The sequence below is a fragment of the Kogia breviceps genome, chromosome 1 (genome assembly GCF_026419965.1).
Source record: "Kogia breviceps isolate mKogBre1 chromosome 1, mKogBre1 haplotype 1, whole genome shotgun sequence".
Classification (NCBI taxonomy): domain Eukaryota; kingdom Metazoa; phylum Chordata; class Mammalia; order Artiodactyla; family Physeteridae; genus Kogia; species Kogia breviceps.
In genome coordinates this window covers 144,760,541-144,776,412 of record NC_081310.1, presented here as the reverse complement: position 1 = coordinate 144,776,412, position 15,872 = coordinate 144,760,541, and the positions used below count along the sequence as shown (strand labels likewise).

At 36.8% G+C, this 15,872-nt stretch overlaps 1 protein-coding gene across 26 annotated transcripts in view; it reads left to right on the top strand.

Annotated features, from left to right (window-relative positions):
* SGIP1 (SH3GL interacting endocytic adaptor 1) overlaps nt 1-15,872 on the top strand; it is a 214,020-nt gene that overhangs the window by 179,364 nt on the left and 18,784 nt on the right. For all 26 annotated transcript variants that reach the window (XM_067006321.1, XM_067006318.1, XM_059075524.2 and 23 more), the window contains one exon: nt 11,595-11,706. In XM_067006321.1, coding sequence (XP_066862422.1) covers nt 11,595-11,706 — 112 coding nt within the window. The remainder of the gene's footprint in view (nt 1-11,594; nt 11,707-15,872) is intronic.

The window sequence follows — 15,872 nt, the reverse complement described above, 5'->3', positions numbered from 1 at the left end:
TTTATAAATTGCCAAAAGGTAACTTTCTTGAAAGTCAACCAGAAGTTGTTGACAGATACAGTTTTAGCACCTGAGTTATATATTCTTTCATGATGCATAATTCAGTCATAACCTACTTGTCCCATCTTTCAAAATTCCATGGTTTACATTTCAAAGAATCTGGCAGTTTCTCCTGCCTGCCTTTGAATAGCTTGGTGTGTGACAGTTTATCTTCTGTGTACAAATAACTTTTCACTTTATTACTGCATCAGATGGAATCTTTAAAGAAAAAACAATCTTAAGGGCAAATAAGGGTCCAAATTTAATCACATGAGTGGCTGTCAATTCAAATAACTCAATTCAACTGAGGGGACCTCGAGATGAGCTGATCACTTCTAATCAAGGTTACATTCCCACAAGTACAAGCAAAGACAACTCTGGAACATGTTCTGTTAGCAGCTGCCAGTTTTCTTTTGACATTGTTTACAAGATGCATCTCAATTTCTGAAATTTTAATATTTTAATGTTTTCAAAAGTATGTTTCTTAACAATCAAGGAAGTATGTACGATTTTATGCAAACAGAAGATAGACTCTGCTCTATAACCTGCATTCAATAGTAGCCATTTAAATTTATGATATGGAGTGTTTGGGATATATATGTGTGTGCATTATATACATATACATCTATATAATCATGTTAATGGTTCCATAGTATTATATTGTATGCATGTACCTTTCTTTTATTAATGGATATTTAGGTTGGTTTTTTTCCTTTTTTTTTTTTTTGCTATTGTGTAAAATGGTGCAATGAGCAGCCTTAAACCACAAGTCCTCACGTACTTGTGTGAATTTTTCCAAAAGACAAACTACTAAAACTGGAATTGCTGTGTTAAAGGGTATGCACATCTAAAATAATACTACATATTGCCAAATGTCCATCCAAAAATTTATACCAGCATTATGATTAACATTTTTTCCATGCACTTAGCAACACTGAGTTATGTCAGCATTTCTCATCTTTTCCAATCTAATAGGTAAAATGTGATGTGTGATTGTTTTTAGCTCCATTTTTAATTACTGAAAACCTTTTAATATCTGCATAGCATTTCATTCTGTCATGAACTGTGATTTATTTCACTTCAGTTATTAGACATTTAAATTGCTTCAGGTTCTCCCACATGCCATGAACATCTTTGCACATAATTCTTTGGCCTTAAGACATTTTCTTAGAATAGACCCTTAAAATTGGAATTATGGGCTGAATTTAGGACACTTTTAAAGGCTCATGATACACATTGCCAAGCAGTTTTCTAGAAAGGTTATACCAACTTTTACTTCCATCTACATTATATTACAGTGCCTATTTCATTATATGCTCACATGCATGAAGTATTGGTTTTTTCAGATCTTTTCTAATCTGAAAAGATAAAAAATTATTTCTCTCTTCCTGTTGTATTTCTTTGATTACTAGTGAGGTTGAACTTGTTTTCAAACTTTTTAGCCATTTATGGTTCCTCTGTGGGGTCCTTACTATATATTTTCCCAATGATCTTGATTAGTCCACCCATAATTTCAACCCCATAGATATTATTCACTCTGTAAGTTTGAAGAAAGAAATAAACCATTATTATCCTTTAGCAAAACCAGTCACTTAGAGTTTTTCCCAAGAGAGTTGATGAGGTGTAAAGGACATTCACAGCCAATGACCCTTTTAAAGCTGTACACCAGATCTTCTCAAACTGTTTTTTCATTATCCCCCTTCCCTTACCCACAGAGTCTTTTTAGACCTTTGTTTCCCCCTCATTGCTCCCCAGTAGAATTTTAATATCACAGATGTACTGTATACCTGGTTATGTACTGTATGAATATCTGTGTGCTTCATACATAAAAAGGTAAAGATTTCCTTCACCTTCCCCTAAGAACCAATTTCTACCCCTTCTGGGGAGAAGCTGCCCCATTGAGAATGCATACTGTGTGCATCCAGCTGGATCTTGGAGCAAAGCTTTCTAACATGAACAGGCCTACATTGAAAATACAATTGAAATTAGATCTGGTTTCAGTCACAGCACCTTTCTACTTACTATAGAGCAAGTTACCTTGAGCAAATTATTTAATTTCACTAAACTTCAATCTCCTCAATGGTAACACATGCCTAATAAGGGTATGTACCTCAAAGAGATATTTGGAAAGTAGAAGACATAATGCATGTAAAGTATTCAGCACAATGGCCATTCCATATAAGTGTTCTACATAGAGGAGCTCTTCATGTCTTCTCCACATTCTTTGTCATACCACGCTCTAGCTGGCTTAGCTTCAGATGCTTAATCACTCTCAGTATTGTCTGTATGAAGTTGTATAGGGTTTGGTCATGTGAGTCCTCACACTGAAGACGTTTTCATTATGGCTTTGTCTCCTGCCTTATGTCCATTTCTAATAATAGTCCTTGTGTTGAATATGCTTGATGTGACTTTGATGATGAAAAGGAAACATAATTTTCCCATTTTCTGAGTCAACTATATTATTTTAGGAAGTTAATTAAATACAGCATTAATTAATGTTGGATGATGGCTTGGGAACTGTAAGCAAAGACCCAGTTTGAAGAAAATTCTCTATAAAATACAACAAAAACGTCGACCAATCACATGTTTATGGACTAAGTGGAATTTGAAAAACAACAGTTATATGCACATGAAATATATATTATATGTGTATATATACATTTTACCCATAAAATATATTTTTATATATTTATATATGTATATATTTTATATATATGTATATCTCTCCAAGGCAGTTGAGCAGGGACTTTTGAAGAGGAAGACTGAAAACAACTTTAATCCTATTTATATACCCAGAAATTCAGTGTCCTTAATTCTACTCTATGATAACTGACTTTCTTAAGTATGCCTTCCTCATTTTCACGAAGGTGTATGCCTTGCACACCGAACAGCATGTAAGAGGTATACCTCACCCAAAGCCACTGTGGGTTGAGATAAGCCTATGGGGCTCCTTATGTGGAAGGAGTGTGGAGTTAAGTGGACCTTCATTTGAATCCTAACTAACTCCACTGCTTACCGTGAGAATGTGAGCAAAAGACTATCTTCTTTCAGATTCAGTTTCTTGATCTGTAACATGTAGTAGTGCCCATGTGAGCACAGGACTGTGGTGATAATTAAATGATGCAGTATGTGTAAAGCATAAAAGAGAGTGTGTAGCCCATAGCAAGTACTCAGTAATGTTGGTGACTCCTCATTTGAGGTTTGCCCTTTTTCCTCTGTACTGGCACTTGGCACTTAGCAAGTCAATTGATGCCCTTTATCTCAGGATGTGAGGAACCAAACTAGCACTTAGGGAATCTTTCTGACTTTCTTAAGCCTCAGTTTTGTCATCTGCAAAATAGTAATAATATTTTTTTTTAATGTGAGGATTCAGTAAGGTAATACATGTGAAACTTTTAGAATAGTCCTGGGATACAAAAAGTATATGTTCAGTTTAGCTATCATCACAGCATTATTATTTATGAGATTAACCTACAGCATTCATTAGATATAGAATTTTTAGACCTAGAATTCTAAAAGAGACAAAAATACACAAATATACCGAAATACACAAAATATTTTACAGGTACATTTTTATATGCAGCATATACACACATATACAACATACACATACAAGATAAATTTCAAATAATTTAAGTCAACTAGTTTATGTAAAGTTGTAACATTCCAAGATGCAGAGAAAAAAAATAGAAAATTTTATATGTAATAACTTTCCTTTGACTCCTTTTCTTACAAACCTATCCTAAAAATTGTTAAACAAAGTTGCCATGATTTTTAAAAACGTAATATTACTTTATTAACCATCACTTCAGCTAGCTAAGATTCACAAGGTCACAAAAGTACAACTCACCTTCTCAAGTTAAGCTCTCATGATAAAAGTACAACTCACCTTCTCAAGTTAAGCTCTCTTTCTACTGGACTAAGAAAAGCTTCTAATCGTCTCTTTATCTTACTTTGTACACTAAATGCATATGGTGTTGAGGGCAGCCTGAAACAATATATTACATATTGTGACTGCCCAGCAAATTTTCCTTCTCTGTTAATGATAATGGCTATTACTTATTGAGTATTTACTATGCACAGGCACTCAGATTTACATATACTGGTGAAACTCCTTACTTTAGTGTCCTTACAGGTGTCTTTGCAGTTATGGGATTTGGTAGGACAGTAAAGACCAACTCGACATGAAAGTATTAATCTAGAACATTAGTCCCCATTCTAAAATCAGTTTACCAAATTAACCCTAGCATCTATCACCGTTCATCACATAATATGCAGATTTAGTCAGTTTCTCCATAAATGTCTGAAACAAACAATGGACATACAAGGCAGGTGCAGTGCACAGTTATTGCAAAATGAAATTGCCAGTCTTAGAAAGGATACAGAATTCCATGAAGTCAAGGAAAGTGATGGTGTAAAGCTCCTTAGGTCATATTCAAAGTCATTATCAGTTGAGGGTTTAGCGGAAATAATACTATTAATGATTGAAAAAGAAGAAATAAAGGAAGCTTACATCATAGCCACTTCAAAAGAAAATCAAGAAATTGAGAAACCCTTAGGAAAATTTATAAAACTCTCAACTAACCCTGTAATATAGGATCACTTTATAATCATGAAAGAAAACCAAATCTGAAACTAGATTGTTGTATGAAGCTATAATACAATTTATCCGAAAAATATGCCTTTCCTCAAAATATCAACACAAATCATTTTTGTTCATTCTAAGAACTCATTGATTATTTGATTGCAGTGTGTTCATAAAAGATTTTTTTCACAAATTTAGTTTACGACAATTTAGAGTGCCAGTCAAACCTTTTTATTACTATATCCTATGAAATTTTGGAAACCGTTTAAATGCATTCATTTCTAAGTGACTTTTTTTTTCTGATACTGATTATCCTCAGATAACAAAGACATTCTATATCATCATATGTAATCTTCACAGTATCTGTAGAAGGTACTATCTCCATTTTACAAAATGATGAAGGTGGACATGAGAGAGGTTAAGTAACCTTCCCAAGGTAACACAATAAGTGATAAAGTCAGGATTCAAATTTAATTCAATCTGATTCCAACATTTTTGTCTTTATCACATTATACAGAATATACTCTATAAATTATAGTTGAATTGACTATAATTTATTTTTTTTTTTTACTAATTCTACTAATATGATTTGCTTTGTTTTAGAAAAAGCTAATCCAGTTCCCACTCTCTGCTTCTTCATACAACTCCTGGAATTTCTCCCCTCTTCTTTCATACATTCTGATGCTCTCTGTTGCTTCCCTCTATTGGTTCTGTCTCCTGCATTCTCACTCCTGGACATAAGGGTCATTTGCCCTGCATGTACAGCGGGCCTGGTGGGGCAGCAGTTGTTCGGGTTGGTAGGCTGCAAGGCTGGTAATGGTCTTCTAAACAAACAAGACTGCCCTCTCCTGCTGTCCATGCTTTGTGTTGTACTTTCAGAGTGACTGTTTCCAAACCCAGATGAAAAGAGAGTAAAATTTGCAGCTCTTTTGACTCCTGACATTTGTAAGTGAAAATCCTCTTTACAGTCAGATAAGGTTGGTGGCACTGACATTGATGTCCCAATTTAATAGGGATGCAGCTAGAATCAGTGACCAGCCCAAGGGCAGATGTTAACTAAGAAGCACAGTCACTACTGAAGCCCACAGCATCCGAAGAAGTTCTAGATTCTTGACTGTAACAGCAAAGCATAATAACTAGAAGTATAGATCACTTGCTCTCTGAGTCTGACCTAGTTACTTACACTTCCAAAGTTTCCTCCTCTGTAAGAAAAGGTTGTTAAAAATAGCACCTGGGCTTCCCTGATGGCTCAGTGGTTGAGAATCCGCCTGCCGATGCAGGGGGCACAGGTTCATGCCCCCGTCCGGGAAGCTCCCACATGCCGCATAGTGGCTGGGCCCGTGAGCCATGGCCACTGAGCCTGTGCATCCGGAGCCTGTGCTCCGCAACGGGAGAGGCCACAACAGTGAGAGGCCCGCGTACCACAAAAAAATTAAAATTAAAATTAAAAAAAAAATAACACCTACTTGGTGAAGTGTTTGTGTGAATTAAAGGAGGTGATGCATATGAAGCATCACACAGAGTTAGGACACAATAAATAACAGCTATTACCATTTACTGAGCCTATAGTGACAAATGCTACAAACACCCCTGAGGGAAGCACTACTCTGACATAAATTCATATTATATTTAAAACAATTGAAAATAAGTCTTCTTCATGAGCTGTCTTTGATGTGAAAAAAGTTCTAAATTTCAACTTTGCAAAATGGAAAACATTATACAGAAAATGGAGTAAATTGTACAGAACATGGGTGCAGAGGGACCGGACAGGCTTGCTCTGGGCACACTGTAAGGACTCGCTTCCCCTCCACACAAAAGACCGGCAGTGGTGTGGTACCAGGCGTCTCTGTGGAACCCAGGACTCGAACAGCCATTTATTTATCAAGTAAACCTTGTACTCTTACTCAATTTCTGTACCTGGGTATTTCGCTTCCTTTTCTCCCTCTTTTTTAATTGTATCTTTCCCTTTCTCTCCTAAAATTGCTCTCCTTTTTCCCTTTTTCCTTTAAAACTTTTACATATACAGCCCCTACTCCATACTCACGTTCATATTTCAATTGACTACTCAGGAAATGCTTTCACAAATTAACAACCTTATCTTTTTTATTGATTTTTTTTAGTTGATTTTCAATGCTGTGTTCATTTCAGGTGTACAGCACAGTGATTCAGTTTTATATATATATATATGTACATATTCTTTATCAGATTCTTTTCCCTTATAGGTTATTACAAAATATTGAGTATAGTTTCCTGTGCTACATAGTAGGATGACCTCTTCTTTTAAAGATGTCATACTAATTTTTCTTTAGCCTTAGGTTGTGTGTGTGTGTGTGTGTGTGTGTGTGTGTGTGTGTGTGTGTGTAACCTTGCTTGGTAATGAGAGTCACAGAAAACTGCCTTTCTGAAAATTTCATCACATGATAGTGACTCTGTGTGCCTTTTTCCATTTCTCAGAACTTCCTAAGTGTGCATGGCAATTGCTTTCCAGGACCCTGGAATTGCTATTTTGTCAGAACTCGACAAGGTAATGGCAGCAACTTGTCCTTCTTGGGGGACCACATATGCACCCTCAGATGCCTAACATAATTTTGTTCTGACTTCTGTGTTCCATGAGCAGAGTAGGTAAGAGTTCAGGATCCAGAGTCAGGAAGTACTGGGTTTTCATCCCCATGCTCTTTTTACTGCTTACTAACTGGGTGACTGTGGGCAAGGCTACTGAATGATTTGTAACCTCAGTTTTCTCCTCTGAAAAACAGGGATAACAATGGTAGTTTCCTAATAGGGGTATTATCAGGATTAAGAGGTAATACAGGAATAGTTCTTAGTATGCGATAAGAGAGGTACAAAGTTTTCGTTGTTGCTACTACTGTTTTTGTTAGCACTAGGAGACCTAGGATTGAATTTCAACTTTACCACTTACTAGCAGAGTGAACTTGGGCTAGTGCAATAGAGATAATTATACTGAACCCGTTTATCCCCTCAATGTATAAAAAACAAAAAGCCATATTAGTGTTTGATGTTTTATTTTATTGTAGGACAGACATAATAATTACTATTTTGACATTGAATTCTTTAAAAATAATCAATAATAATATAATAATTATAATATTTAACTATCAATACTACCTAACTTCACGTGGTGCTTTGTCTTTCATTTTTATTTAATATTATAGTCCCCTTTTATACTATAAACTCCATGAAGGGAGGGGTACATCTCATACATTTCTGTGAATCCCTCAGCAACTAGCACAATGCCTACTTATTGCAGGAACTCACATTCAAATGAATCAACAGACAAATATGCATTCAACCAACTTTCATCTCCTGTGAGTCCAAGCATTATATCAAGCAACTTGAATAGATATGATAGCCACCCATGTAATACACAAAAAAATTAAACATGCATGATAGATTTATTGTTCTTGTGATAAAAGAAATTTGGGGTTGGAAGGAACCTGAAGATGTTGGTCGATCTCCTTGCTCAGTGAGGAGTACCATTTATGGTATCTCCCTTCATCTTCTACCTCAATAACTATTCAAATTCAAAGAACCAACTCTAATTCAACAACCTTAGTAAAACTCACCCTGACAAAATAACAGCAACAAAAACAAGAAGATGTTTTTCAAGTACATACCATGCTAAGGATATCCCATTTGATGTCCACCACAAACCTTTAACATAGATATTATTATCTATTGATATTTTATTTTAAAGATGAGGGAACTGAGTCACAGACAGATTAAATAGCTTGCTCCTGGTCATAACAGATTGTAAGTGGAGGCGTTGGGATTCACACACAAGTCTATGTGACACCAGAGTCTGAGCTTCTTTTTATTAAATCAAGGAGCAGAATTTCCTGTTCTGCTCACTGGACAATTAATCTTGCAGTGAAAAAACCTCATAGTGCTGTCACTTGAGCTATTGTCTTAAGCTCTTATTTGTATATGATATTGTTACTGGGTTTCCTATATGCTTGTATCTTATTTCCTGAAAGTTTACATATTTGTGTTCCCACCACTATCTTACCCATAGTAGAGACCCAGTAAATATTTGGCAGATTCACTAAAACCACCAGTGAAGGGATACAGTTTTCAAAGCAGCTTATTTCTGTGTGAGAAAATTGTTCCTACTGTTTAAAACTCCTTAAACTCCTATAAACAACTTAAAATTATAGAATCCTAACACACAAGGATGATGTGATCTATTGCCTTCATTTTATGGTTGAGAAAACCTAAAGATAATTCACTTGCCCAATGTCACAAAGCTATTAACTTGCAGATCCATGGCAGTGAATTCTGGTCCCTAGAGTCACTGTCTGGTAATATTATTTCAGATATTTGAAAATAGTTTTGAGGCCCCTCTTAGTCATCTTAGTCCATAAGGTTTGAATTTCTCAGCATCTTGGACACTCTCCTGGTTTTAGCTCAGTTTTCCAATAATCATAGTAACAAAGACTCTCTAAGGTACTGCAGGGGAACAGAAGCATTCATTTATTACTAATAGCATTTTCACTGAGTATAATCTTTATGTAAAATAATCTGGGGGACTTCCCTGGTGGTGCAGTGGTTAAGAGTCTGCCTGCCAAGGCAGGGGACACAGGTTCGATCCCTGGTCCGGGAAGATCCCACATGCCACGGAGCAACTAAGCCCATGCGCCACAACTACTAAGCCTGCACTCTAGAGCCCGTGCTCCACAACAAGAGAAGCCACTGCAATGAGAAGACTGCGCACCGCAACAAAGAAATAGCCCTGCTCACCGCAAGTAGAGAAAGCCCGTGTGCAACAACGAAGACCCAACACTGCCAAAAATAAATAAATTTATTTTAAAAAATAAAATAATCTGGCATTCTTAGCAATCAAAAATTTATCTGCCTTATGGTTGGGTCATCCCACTTTGTAGTAATAAAACTATATCTTAGGGCTTCCCTGGTGGCGCAGTGGTTGAGAGTCCGCCTGCCGATGCAGGGGACGCGGGTTCGTGCCCCGGTCTGGGAAGATCCCACATGCCGTGGAGCGGCTGGGCCCGTGAGCCATGGCCGCTGAGCCTGCGCGTCCGGAGCCTGTGCTCCGCTACGGGAGAGGCCACAACAGTGAGAGGCCCACGTAACGCAAAAAAAAAAAAAAAAAACTATATCTTAAAAAAATAATTAAAAGAAAAAGACCAATTTATACAAAGATGGATTTAGAATAATTTGTACCTAGAAATGACCCAACATTTGGAGAATTTTTGTAGAATAATATATACTCGTGAAAATGATATGTAGACCAGACAGCAATAAGGAAAATTGTGTAATAAATGAAAAAAGTAAAATAGAAGATGGCATATTAATTGCAATGTATAGGGATGTAAAGAAATTAAAATTGTAAACTTTGGATCCTTTAAGGTAAAAGGGTTCTTTGTAAAATCTTGATGTTTTTTCCTTCTCTGGCATTATTGATTAAACCCCCAATAAGTACTGTAGTGCCCAGAGGTGAATACAGCTAGGGTATAGCGTTGTTGGAAAGAGAGGGAAGAGGTGAGGAAGGATAGATCTGGGCCAGACTGCATGCCTCAGTCCATTCTGACTGCTGTAACAAAATACCACTAGAAGCATGGCTCGTAAACAACAAAAACCTATTTCTTGAGGACAAGGATTATGTTTAATTATCTCTGAATCCCCAGCACATACCATAATGCCTGATACACAGCAGATAATAAGTCAATGTTTGTTGGTGATCAATTACAACATCCAAGATATTGAAAGACAAGGGAAGATGGAAAATGTAGACACTAGGATGAACTAGAATTATCAAGGAAAACTTTATTGAGGAGGGAAATATACAAAGGTAGATCTATTCATAATCAGAAAAGAGTATGAAAGTTACTAAAGGTAAAAGATAAAAAGCATAACACGTAGTCTGTGATTAGGTGGGGAAGAGTAAATGTGTTTTGTGTGATGAGAAGGAGAAGCAGTGAATGTGTGACATAATTAAATACTTTGTCCTTATAAAACTTTACTCTTCAGTACTATGTCTAGAGATTCTTAATGAAGACAACAATCCTAAACTTCGCTCCTTTTGGAAACCTCAAGTTGTATCAAAAACATACAGGAAAATGTTTCATTTAGACAAACAATATGGTATAAACAGTATGGGGAAAAACATGAGCCTTATAGGATGGCAAACCTAGGTTTGAATTTTAGTTTTGCCACTTAACTAACTATATCTTGGGCAAGTCACTTAGCTCTTTGAGCTTCAGTTTTCTTTCTGTAAAATGGGAATAATAATGCCTATCCCACAGGGCTGATGTGGGGCTTGAATGTGGCAATTCTTGTAAGGTATCCAGTGTAGTGCCTGGTATGTAGTAGATGGTCAGTAAACTGTTATTTTTAATAATGTGAATTGATGCATTGATGTGTTTGTGCTAAGTCAAGGTGGACATTTGGGTTGTGTATGTTTGGGGACATGTACACTTGAGCCTCCTTGATCTGAGGGTAATTGGACTTTTTGAAATGGAAACACCTCAGAAAAGGACAATGTGTAACATGGTGCTCCATGGCTGTTTGTCTCTTTAAAAGGAAGAAATGCAAACAGTTTTAACTGTATGGGCAATTGTATAAGGTGAAGGCTCAAATAGGAAGCTAATAATTTTCTTACTAACTACGCTGCTGTACAAACTGTCATGCAAATACTGCCTTATGCTTTATGTAAAACATTGAAATCCCCTATGACTTTATTCTTCTGCTTGGATTTTTTTCTGTAGTAAAATACATCATTGAATTAACTTCGAGTGTGTTTGTCTGTAAACCAGCCAAATATTTCCTTTTAAATACTTGAGCTCTATGTTGAATATACAGTTATGGCTCTTAGCACATTGCTTTTTATTTCAGTAATTAGATTTCATCCTCTAATCCTTTAATGGGCTTTTAGTTCCACATATACTAAGATGGCTCCAATCCATATTAAATGAAGATTTTTCATTTCATGCAGGTTCTTCCAGGGGACCCAGCCCCCTAACCATGGGAGCCCAGGACACCCTCCCTGTTGCAGCAGCATTTACAGAAACGGTCAATGCCTACTTCAAAGGAGCAGATCCAAGCAAGTAAGCCTGGGGCTTGGTCCATTGTATTCTCCAAACTCTATCCAATTCAGTGGGGACACCCTACATATAATTATTTCATTCCATATCCTAAAACCAAAAAAAAAAAAAAAAATCCAGTCAACAGTAACGGGTGGCATACCTAGAATTAATTTGATTAGGAATATTAATTCATTGCTTTTTAAAAAAATATGCCAAAAGGTCCAGTAATCTAATCTAATACAGAAATCTCTGATTCAGTTTTGGTTGCAGGTTACAGAAACCCAACCAACTCCATCAGCAGTGAGAAAATGTATTATCTCACAAATGGAAATGTCTAGATCATGTCTTTATTGTCTGAGTCTTTCTTGGGTGGAAGTCACCCACATATAAACTGAAACAATGGTGCCTTGGAATGAGAACCTGGAATAAAACCACCTTTCCATAACATGCAGATATGTAAGAGGACAAGTTATGTGTTACCCTTGTTAAGTAAGGAAAAACTAGCCAAAAAATATCACAGCAAAGTAAAAATTTTAGATAAAAATGTACCACTCTATTTACATGAGCCTGATTACACTTATATCAGTATATCTTGACAATGGACTTTACCTGAATGTACATGCTTCTCTATAAGGTGTCCCATGGATAGGGTTCAGGAAGTCTATGGATCCCCTGAAATTATATTTCATATCTAATGTGTGTGTGCACATGTACATTTGTCCATAGACATTCTACATACAGTGTTCATCAATTTCACTAAGGGGTTCAGATTCAAAAAAGAACGTTAAGGGCGATTATTAGTCTACACTGAAAACTAAACACCTAAGTCAAACTGGTTTTCAAGTGTGTCACTAATACAATTCCAGGTCTGAATCTGATGTATAAACAAAGGACAAACCTAGGTGAGGAAAGAATTGCTTTTTATTTTTTACTTGCAGGGACTAGAGCTTAGAAAACCTTGGTAGCCATGGAAATAAAGATGAGAGAAAAAATTAAATGTGCATATAGAACACTAGACTGTTTTATAAAAATTTTTGAAATAGTGATAAGTATAATTAGAACTTGGAACTCTATTTTAAGTGAAAATCTGTATGACAAATTGTTAACCCTCTTTACACTTCAGAAACACTAGTTGTTTTTTTTTTTAAAGTCTAAATCTAACAATATTATGCTGGAAAACTAATATAATTAGTAACTGCACTCCGTTCTAGCCACTGAGATCTATCAATCTCCCTAAATATCCTTTTAAACAGCCTTTAGGTTTTATTCTGGGCCCAGAGTTTTGCAGAGAAACAAATACTGTGGATGCTGGTGTCTTGGTTCATTTGCTCTGCTATAACAGACTAGGTGGCTTATAAATAACAGAAATTTATTTCTCTAAATTCTGGAGGCTGGAAAGTCCAAAACCAAGGCCGCGGCAGATTCGGTACCTGATGAGAGCCAGCTTCCTGGTTCATCGGAATCTTACATACTGGAAAGGGCTAAGGAACTTTGTGGGTCTCTTTTATAAAGGCACTAATCTCATTCTTGAGCACCCTATCCCCATAACCTAACCACGTCCCAAATATCATCACATCGGGAATTAAGTTTAAATATATAAATTTGGGGAGAACACAAGCATTCAGGCTATAGCGTTCTGGTTTCTCCCACGTCTCTTCTTTTTCATCTTCAGAGCAGAAAGGTCATTTGCCATGACCATGCATCAACAGCAACTAAAAGCTCCTCATACCGAATATGCATTTGAACTGTTAGAGAAAAGTAAGAATCATTAGCTTAGGTTGTATACAGACTTTGTATACATACATACATGTTTCTTCTGTAGACTCTTCTTTGAGTAAAGAATTTGCATGACTTTCTGTCACACCAGTTCTAAAGACTACTTATTACTGACTGACCTAGACCTTAGAAAGCTCAGGCTACCGTGAATTGCAGGTAGAAACACACCCTAAAAAAAAATGAGTAGTCGAAAATGTGGAGAGGTGTCTATATAATGGAGTGAAAAACACTACGGATCACGTGAGAATGAATGCTTTTTTGTCTGCTTACTAATTGGCTTTCATTCATTCATTTATTCATTCATTTTTTCAGAGAGATCCAATTGGTAGTAGGGGTACTTCCACTTCTGGTCCCCCCTAAAATCTATTTTCAATGTAACATGTCACTCCTCAGCTCAAAATCTTCCTAACTTGTTCAAAGTTAAAGCCTAATGCTTCATAATGGTCTATAAGATTTGTCCTTCATGACCCATCCCAGGTGCCACCTCTCTGATCTTGCCTCCATCACCCTTGTCCTTAATCACTCCCCTCTAGCCACTCTGGCTTCATGGCTGTTTTTCTTTCATCAGCCCAGCCCCATCTGCACCTCAGGGTCTTTGGATTTGTTGCTCCTTCCACCTTAGTGAAATCTTCTCGCAACTATCTGAGTGACTTGCCCTCTCACTTCCTTCATGATTCTTCAGCAGATTTATCAGAGACCTTCTATGTAAAACAGCAATTCTCCTGCCCCCTCCGCTGTCAACACTTCCTGTCTCCCTACTTCACTTTTTCTTCCTTTGTAGTTAACATACTTCCTGTTTTCTAATTAATGAACATGCTAATTAACATGTTCCATGTTTTCAGTGTCCACTGTCTGTCCCTTCCCCCACTAGAGTGTAAGCTTCACGAGAGCTGGGACTTTAAGTATTTTGTTCATTGTTATATCCTCAGTACCTAAAACAGGACCTGGCATGGAGTACCCAGTGCATATTTGCTGAACAAGTTGAGTTGAATTAACTCACCTAACATTTACAGAATGTCTACTATGTGGCCGCCATTGTGCTAGATGGGGATATATTGGTGGTGAAGACAATTGATATGGAAAATAAAATGTACATAAATATAATGCAAAATCCACTATAGGAGAGGGGTAGATACGGGACAATGGGAGTTAAGAAGTCCTTAATAATAATCTTTTTAAAAATCCCAAGAAGTGGTATAGCAGCCTACCAGTCACCTGCGGACCTGCCCCTATACAAGCTGGGTTCTTCCTCTTGTTTCGGTTTCCCCAGCACACTTTGACAAGTGTCTGCAGAGGTCTGTACCAGTAAGCCTGGTGTCCATGACTTTAGCATTCCAGTGATGTGGTACTTGAGCCAAATTAATATTAGTGCTTTTCCTATGCCCTTCCAAATTAACTAAGCCTTTGATCTGTGGATGATCGCACATATTGAGTCTTTTTTCAATTATATTCCCATAAGTAGTTGTAGTGTATACTGTATGTTGGTAGATGGGAGATTTAGTATATTTCATTGAAATTATGAGAACTGAAATTTATGAACAGATCATGAAGTGACATTCTTCTAAATTTAATTTCACCTGCAAGCAGTGAATCACTTTAATTGCTGTTCCTTTGTTATTCACTTTCAAAGAAACAACTCAAGTTCAAAAGTTCCATCACGGGGAGAGGTGGGGAGGAGGATAAAGCCAAACACAGCGCCACGTAGAGAAATGATGCAGAAAAAGCATGTGGGTTTGCTTTGCCTGTGGTTCTCTCTCATCCTGTATCAAAGACTCCCCCATTTGTTTTCAGACCATACATTGGAAACAAAAATGTACTACTGGTATTCTGACATCTGAGTCTTTCTCAGTAGCTCAAAGGCAGAGAGCTCCTTGACTTTGCTGCCACCTGGGGGAAACACATTTCCTGTTATTAGCTCCTATTTGAACAACTCTGGTGCTAGGAACTAATTCTCTAATTCCCAAGAAAACCTTAGGCTTCTCAGTTATAGTCTATCCTTCCCTTATCACCATATTTCAATTAGTTATTCAAGTGTATATCTCCCTGCTTAAACTAGAAGTTTGTTCAAGACCACGTTTGTCCTGTTTCTCACTGCCCATTCTAGTGCATTACACAATGCCTGGTACATTGATTAGGCGGCCAATATATAATTGTTAAATGTATGAATTTATTTTTAAAACACTTTATTGAGTTCCTACTCTGCACTCGGTTCTGTGTTTTGTACCTTTGCCTTCCCAGAACCTAAGACACAGTACTTGCCTTCACAGTAGTAAATATGTGCAAGAAACTGCAAAACAGTTTTTTTTTTAAATCTCTCTATTAGTCCAAGGAAACTAAAGAAAGGAAAAACTAAAGAAGGCTGAATGGAGAAGATATTAAGGAAGACCTTGGAAAGGCCTGCCTTTGAAATG